General features: G+C 45.7%; 2 protein-coding genes across 2 annotated transcripts; both read right to left on the bottom strand.

Moving 5' to 3' along the window:
* Positions 1-963: 963 nt before the first annotated feature.
* On the bottom strand, positions 964-1,255 carry PHALS_12522 (uncharacterized protein; the record flags this gene model as incomplete). The annotated part of the gene is made up of 2 exons (XM_024728086.1): positions 964-1,113; positions 1,178-1,255. 2 exons carry the CDS (start codon positions 1,253-1,255, stop codon positions 964-966), a joined length of 228 nt encoding a protein of 75 aa, XP_024578598.1.
* A 5,530-nt stretch (positions 1,256-6,785) lies between these two features.
* PHALS_12521 (uncharacterized protein) lies at positions 6,786-7,476 on the bottom strand (the record flags this gene model as incomplete). Its single annotated transcript, XM_024728085.1, has 3 exons — positions 6,786-7,046; positions 7,089-7,158; positions 7,226-7,476. 3 exons carry the CDS (start codon positions 7,474-7,476, stop codon positions 6,786-6,788), a joined length of 582 nt encoding a protein of 193 aa, XP_024578597.1.
* Positions 7,477-8,235: the final 759 nt, after the last annotated feature.

Below are 8,235 nucleotides of genomic sequence, written 5' to 3'. Positions count from 1 at the left end.
AATGCAACAGAGTTGCCATGCAACTTGCATACAAGTAGCTTGAATCAGAGAGTCCGCGTTTCACAAGTTGGGCTTAGCCCCTGCAGTCTCACACTTGATTCAGTAAATTAAGATGCAGTTGTCGGATTGACTGAAAGTAATACAAAATGCAACAGAGTTGCCATGCAACTTGCATACAAGTAGCTTGAATCAGAGAGTCCGCGATTCTAGCGAACGATTTGAAAATGGGTTTGTACGCTCCACCCAGGAGTGAATCTGAGATCCTGTTACGTAATTTGATGTTTAATTTGATCTTCTATCTGAAAAGTGACACATACTTAAAGAATTAAGGACTTCGACAAGGCCCAATATATCTGTTTTACCGCTCTCAATATAACCTATATGTATTGCACGATGTGAGGCTGAAACTGCACACTTACCACGGAAACGCTTTGCAACGAGTTGTGATACCATTGTAGGACACATACCTGTTGCTTCGTCATAATACTGGTTTTGGCGAGGTCATTGCTTGATGAAGGGGTGGCTGTCATGGTTGACATGGTTAATTTTATTTCTTCTTTGGCCGCGGACACAAAAACGAGTAGACCAGATAATGGGCTTCAGACAATACAGGTTGCAACAAGCTCCGGTTGGAATTATGAGATACAACAAAGTTTTAGATCACATATCCTCCACTTGAACGAAAATACATACTTATACGAGAATACATTCTTCTACTTGGATGAAGGCCTTATGCCTTTTCTACCAAATATCACGTTTTCTTTGCGCAAAATCTTGATACCAATCCCGATTTCACTCTTCTTTTGACGCGGGTATATAATCGTTCACGGAAACGTTGCGCCAAAACTACCAGACTATGGCTACAATGATGATGATGCCACTTCTCAATCTTTCGGCGGCCCCACACATTAACTTGTAAGAATTCATCCCTTATCCGGCATTCCTGCTTCCGTATTGGTTCAATTACAATTCCTCGACTGCCGTACATACTTCTTCTTTGGCCCCCCCTTTGTCACCATCTGTCATGCTTCCACGTGTCACATCAGCCAGAAGTCCAGGACCATCACTCAACATATCACTGCGTTTGCAATTCCATCGGTAATATGGATCAGACTGAATGCTCGACGAGTGGCTCACAGAATATCACGTCATGCGTTTCAGCCTTTCTTCCCTTTACTGCACTTTCATCGCTCCTTGATGATGCCTCATCTACCCCTCCGACTCGCGTCCCGAAGAAAGCGACCCCGTACTTCATGTGAAAATAGCTGCACCTTCTATCTCTTACGATTTATCGACGGATGTATAATCCTGCTCGACGACGAATCCGTGGAGACCTCGTCCAACACTGCTATATCTTCACATCTGGTACGTGTTCGATGATGGGCGATGTTCTTTCACAGCAAGAGCATAACCGCTGCGACTGAACCGAGTCAATATTGCGCATCGCCATTTGAAGCCGAATCTCTCCGACGTCGAAGCGATCGAATGACAGTACGCTACTACGACGATTCATCCCTAATGTCAGCTTGCATGGAGCATACTTCACTAATCGTGCTGCCGCTTGCCGTATATGACATTCAAATTGACACCGGATGGACGTTCGCGAAATCTCCGTCCTAGAAGATCCTCTCATCGCGTCCCGACAAGAGCCGCGGAAGTGATGTGCTAGATAGTTTGTACCATACGAATGACACTAAACAAGACCCATCCCTCCTTTTGCGTTTCAAGTACACATAATGGAGGAGTCTGCTCTTAGACCGTTCAAAGGCAAGTATTCCTAATGATGCCTTTCTGTTCGAGAACCTCGACATCCTTAACGCAAAGAACTTCATGATCACGACATGGACACAGACATCAACCTGCAACACTAGCTATTGCTTGGATGTAAGCCCGTGTACGACTCGCTGCATAAGCTACATTCAGTTGCGCGATTCGCGTTCGCGACACGGTTCAGCAACCCCCCGATTCGGCTTCGTCGCAGCAACAGCAACATCAATAGCACCGGCACCAGATCATGTAGCAGCGCCCAACGGTATACTCACAAACACCGACGTTTCTAAGGAATACCTCTCTGCAACAAGCGAACGAGGGCGAAAACAATAGGAGATCTTGTTCGGCTTCATCACGAAGCTCAGCACGATAATCATCATGCTTTCGAATGATTGCGGGGCTGTCAGCTATTTTTTTAGATGCGCTTGATCTCCATGTAATATGGCATGACAAAAAAACCACTTCAACAGACAGTAATAATGTCTTTTCTACAAACAAATGAGCCTGAAAATGGTTGTACGACCGTCGCAAAGAGAAAGGAGTGCTCGCGCAACGAGGTTGACCTATCCAATATAATGGTCAACAAGTCGTTCACCGGCGTTGTCATGACCAACTACTCTCAGGTATTACAGTCTATGTGCTCACTTTTAGGTCGAATAACGTGACTACTACGGTGTCTAGACGCGGTAAAGGCTCGACAAATCAATTATCTGTCGAAAAACACCACAGATCAATTATCTGTAAAAAAACACCATACGAAGATCAGAGGGCGTCCTCTCCTCATAACAAGCACCGGGGAAATGCTTATCTACGAGAACACAGCGCTGTTTAATGTCGTCTGTTATTGATTCAACGGCCGAAGACGTATGCTCACTCTCGAGGACGTCACAAATTCTAATCATAGCACAAATCGAGCCGTTGTGTACTGGCTCGACAAAAATCAATTATCTGTCGAAAAACACCATACGAAGATCAGAGGGCGTCCTCTCCTCATAAAAAGCACTGGGGAAATGCTTATCTACGAGAACACAGCGCTGTTTAATATCGTCTGTTATTGATTCAACGGCCGAAGGCGTATGCTCACTCTCGAGGACGTCATAAATTCTAATCATAGCACAAATCGAGCCGTTGTGTACTCACTCGCTTTTAATTGAACACTTTGGCTAGAAGTAAATAGGAAATTAGTGGTCAACATGATCAATCGAAGACTCTACGCGACGACACTTAGCACAAAAAAATGTTCTTGCGCTTCAAATTAACATCAAGACGTAGTAAGATTTTTATTTCAGATCTCATCGAACTCTATCATCGAGCTATATTCCACGTCAAAGGCGCTGGTAACGTGTGAGCTGGTCGCTGTTCCCATTGCGCTATCCATTTTCACAACACCCAATGAAAATAATACCTCGCGTGTTATGCTGTTGAGTGGTACCGGTGCACAGGCGACCTGCTTCATCGACTCGTACACTCATATCGACTCTTGTTCTTCATACAGCAGTAAAGCAAAGTGCACTGACATGATCATTTACCAGCCGATCTTGAGTTCCTACAGAAGCGGGTGGCTTTGATCCGGTCAGCTTGTTGGTGCTCAAACTGTGTGCAATTAAAAACGGAAACGTGGCGATGGTGTCAAATATCTTGTCAAGTCGATACTAAGCTACCGTTGATTTCAACCACAATGTCTTTGTGGTGACCCCTCCTAAATGATGCATCGGATCACGCAAATTCAGATCAATCAGGTGCCCATGGTTTTTCGATCACCTTTTTTGTTCCAACACGGCTGTCAAGATTCTTAATATGACGGTCACCGGTCGCAACCTAGTCATAAAAGTGAAGGTTTGGATTGCTTCCCTTTATGTGCACATCGTGTACGTGCCTGTAAATCGACGGAAAAAGTAGCACATTCTGCGTCTTTGCACCGCGGAATTTGGTGATCATGAGACGCACTTGCAGCTCGGTAATCTCAACACTTCTTTGAACCTACGACTAGACTATTCAACTTGTGCATCATGCACGTTGATGCCAGAAAACTGTATATCCTCACCATTCACAGTACTCTTCTCCGGTCCAGTAGGGAGCCCCGCCCCTCGACCCCAGTTGATCTATTTGACTCGAATGGCTTGCGAAGCTGAGTGTGGTCGACGAATGGAGTATTCACAACATCTCCAAGCGCATCTTCACTGGTTTTTGCTCAGACAGCTCTTTCACACGTATACAAAGCGTCAAGAAGTAATACATGCTCAAGCATGCTGGCTTCCGCATCGCACACAAGGTGAGCGTCCGGGCAGGTTAGCAGATGCATGGTCGAGAAAACTAGAAATTCATTCACTGCCTGCCAAAATATTCAGTATTAATGATAGCAATCGAGCGCGGGACGTGCCAAAGCGAAATTAGGCAAGGTCTAAGGGCGTAGATTTTAAGCTTTAAGACCCAGCTACAGAACGTCTAGAAGAAACTAAGGCATCAAGACTCACAGGAAATTGATGAGGCACTACTTCTACATGCCAATCTGCAGTCCGGTACCTCGCGTCTTTGGACTACTCAAACCACGAACTCTTCGACAAAGCCATACATACATAAAAGCAGACCCTTGCAAGACGTGCAGTTACAGTAAAAGTACTGCTTAGAATTTGATTTTCAACCCCGGGAAACTCGCCACGCATCTCGTTCGTCCGCTAGATACGACATGAAACGGATTGAAGTTCAATCGAGAAAGTACGGACACAGAGCGAAAGAGTCTCAACAAACATCACATAGAGCCTGGATTCTGTGAGAGTAGACCCAGACAGTCTAGCAGGTAAAAATATTATAATTAATAATAGCACTTAGCGCGAGCTGCTCGACTCGATCGATTGTTTTGTCTCAGAGATCGATCGAGCTATTTATGAATGCGACAATCACTGGCATAGACCTGACAAACACGACCCGGCAAAGAAAGGCTACCTGGGGAAAAGCTATAGACAGACTGACACCAGTTCTTTTACTATGGTGAACCAAAAAAAGCGTTCTACGAGAACTTGAGTAACTGTTCGGCGGTAGTCTGCGACTTGGTGTGCTACTGCACAAGATGGAGGTTGCACTCGAGGCCTGGCAGCTACCAACCCATCGCACATATGCAAGTGAATGTAAATCTGCTTTTAAGGGCGCAAAGAAACAGCCGCTGTAGCACATCTGGAAACGCTAAAACGCATTCGACTTGATATCTCAGCTGCTGACAATGTGACAAACGTTTGAGTGCGATAATGGGTGCCCTTGCGTCAACCTGACGCGTCTAGTTTAACCAGGAACGCTGTAGCAAGTCTAGATGCGCTAAAACGCATTCGACTTGACTTCTCGGCTGCTGACAACGTGACAAACGTTTGAGTGCGATAGCTGTTGCCCTTGCGTCAAGATGATGCTTCTAGTTTAATCAGGAACGCTGTAACACGTCTGGAGGCGTTAAAAAGCATCCGACTTGACTTCTCGGCTGCTGACAACGTGATAAACGTTTGAGAGCAATAACAGTCGCCCTTGCGTCAAGATGATGCGTCTAGTTTAATCAGGAACGCTGTCGCACGTCTGGAAGCGCTAAAATATAATTGGAGTACGATAAGTGCTACCCTTGCGTCAACTTGATGCGTCTTGTTTAATCAGGAACACTGTAGCACGTCTGGATGCGCTAAAACGCATTCGACTTGATATCTCAGCTGCGGACATCGTGACGAACGTTTGGACGCGACAATAGCCCCTTGGACCAGATTTTATCCAACCAGGTAAAATCTCTTGATCCACCACCGCGTCCAGTTTTTGCAGATCGACAAGGCTTCATGACAAGCCTGGACGGCAAAGCATACGCTTTGTTTTTGGATCTCAATATCGTATTTGGCCGCGTCAACTAGAGCTTTCTGTTTCGACTGTTTGAGCAAATATAGTTTAGCGCGATATTTGTTGTATTGATCGAGCTATTGTACACCGACCCACAAACACATTTTATGATCAAACAAAACATCATGTCCGCACGCGAGAAGTGAAGCAAAGCAATGCCTTGCCTGCGTTACTTTTCGTTTTGACGTGACATTCTGCCAAAGTGTGCGTCTGAACGCAGGACACACCATATCGGACTCATTCTTCGTAGACGACTCGACTCTTCTGATTGATTATATTACAAATGTACAAGTGGACCATAATAGCAACGGCTTGTCCTGATACTTCCTCACGCTCGATTGGAATGGCTCTAGCGCATAGCTCATCATGTACAAGTTGACACTGAATCAGAACCGCGATTTCCCGCTGCCCCCGATGTAAAGTGCTCGTCTAAATGAGCCAGGTCCCATCACACAGGTTGTGTGGACCACATAATTTGTGTAGATAACTAATACTGTACACCCTGAATAGTTGTATGCCCCCTTTCAGCTGTGTTGTATCATACTTATCAGGTTGGGGGGATTAAAGCCTATTCGCTATAAATATAATGTCCCTTCACCTTTCCCCCTTTTTACGTAAGTCAACGACCACTGGAAGCGAGCAACAAGCGGTGAGGCGTGTCAATTGACCTAAGTCTTGTGTGTACACGGTCGGGCAATTCCCGTTACAGCTCGGCCGCGCGGAGGCGGAAAAAGCATCGGCATTCTGATCGTACAGTGGTGTTTCGGCGACCCCTAACGGAACTGCTTCAACAGCGCTTCTGCAACGGCTCGAAGTCAACGCCACGTCGTACAAGAACGCTTCCTGGTCGGTCCGTGGTAGCCTAGATGATGAAACGCTCAGGTTTGCGTCACCACACGTAACATGTATAACTGTCGACGGCGATGATGAAAAATGCCAAACCGAATCGTGTTCAGTTTAAGGCATAATCACGAGCTATTGCATATCCAGCTTTTGTTGCGGTAGCTTGTAAACCGACATCGAAGTGATGGCGGTCTCGGCATCTCAAGGCTGGACGCGCAGCGCAATCCTCAGCGTTTTTATCCTTTGCTTCACAGTTCATGACGTGCGAATCTCGATGACAGATATACCAAAACGCTTTGAAACTACTCTCACAGTCTTTTAGCTGAGACATGTCGACATAAAGTAGGGAAATTGACTTCTGCATGATAGCGAGCAAAGTGGACTTGCTGGTATACGTCTCGTTCTTCGATCAGATAGACACTTTGGTAAACGGTATTCGGTAGCCGATCTGATACACTCTGACCCGTACAGCACACTTCGGTCAAGTCACAATCGCTTGCCAAATTGATGCTTCGGAATACAGCACAGCTTTTGCTTGCGCACGTCGAGGGTCTTCGGCATATAGTTGCCTACATTAACGATGTTTTGAGCATCACAGCATGTATTCACACATCGTCATTTAAGCTTTGAACTTTCAGCATCGACAAGAAAAGCAGCTGCAAGTACTGTACAAGAAGGCAACTATGATTGTCAAGCGTGTGTGCGCAAGAGTTTGTGTTACAGGCTTGCGTGCTTCAAGACAACCCACCGCTGCACCTGGGCCGCACGTGTGATAGAAAGATATGCTTGGCTACAGCAAATTTGTGCTAGCCTTGGCATCAGTGCAGCAAACAAAGCCTTGCACGATTGCCAAACTTCGCGATATGTCGACGAAAACATATTAAGCTCTACGTACACGCAACAAGTACCTGCGTAAATCCTTTTTATTGAAGACATGCCTTTTAGTCTTGGTTTTGCCAATACATGCTCATTTTTGGCTTGTCGAAGCTGCGAGCCCATGCTTTCAATACTGCGTGTATGATAGATGAGCTGGGATCGAAACGAATCAGCACTGAATCTTTAAGTGCACAATTGCAGCGCAGCTTTGGGGATATGGACGCAATTGATCTCCCGTATTTCTGTACGTGACCAACGTGGCATGAAGATACATACGCACGACAGTTTTAAAGACTGTGCACCCTTCGCACAGTGATGCTTCTTATCATCTAGGCGGACATTAGATGTTAGCCGGACAGAAGGTCAAGACCGTCGCTTCCCATTAGCACACCTTCTTTCTTTAAATGGCGCATGCCATAAACAAAAGCAAGCGGGTATAGGCCATGATGAATATAATTCGGCTTTCAAAATATCTCGGTTTCAATCTTAGTATCAACAATGCCTGCCAAATCGTCTAGCAGAATGTACCGCCATGTCTTAAAACTGTTAAATAGAATGAATTATTAGTCGCAGCTTCTGCCAGCCACGTTTGATTTTCGAAGTTGCCGGCGTAGCTGAAGAGACGACTACGGTACTTTAGGATGTGATACATCAACACCAGATAGCTGACTCAATGCTGGGCTCTCTTTTGCGAACTGAGTTGACTTTGACGCTTTCCGTAAGAGGAACGGAAGACATGAGCCCTGAGGTTTACTCGACCAAAATTAGAATGATGGCGGTGAGGAGTTGGAGGGGTATACATCAAAAATTATCGCACATTATGCGCTGGTGCGGATGTTACCGGGTCGGAAAGCCTGCCGGTTGCCATCTTTGTGCTCATCG

This window comes from Plasmopara halstedii (assembly GCF_900000015.1).
Source record: "Plasmopara halstedii genome assembly, contig: Scaffold_614, whole genome shotgun sequence".
NCBI lineage: Eukaryota > Oomycota > Peronosporomycetes > Peronosporales > Peronosporaceae > Plasmopara > Plasmopara halstedii.
The sequence above is the reverse complement of the archived record's forward strand: the minus strand, read 5'-3'. Positions and strand labels throughout refer to the sequence as shown.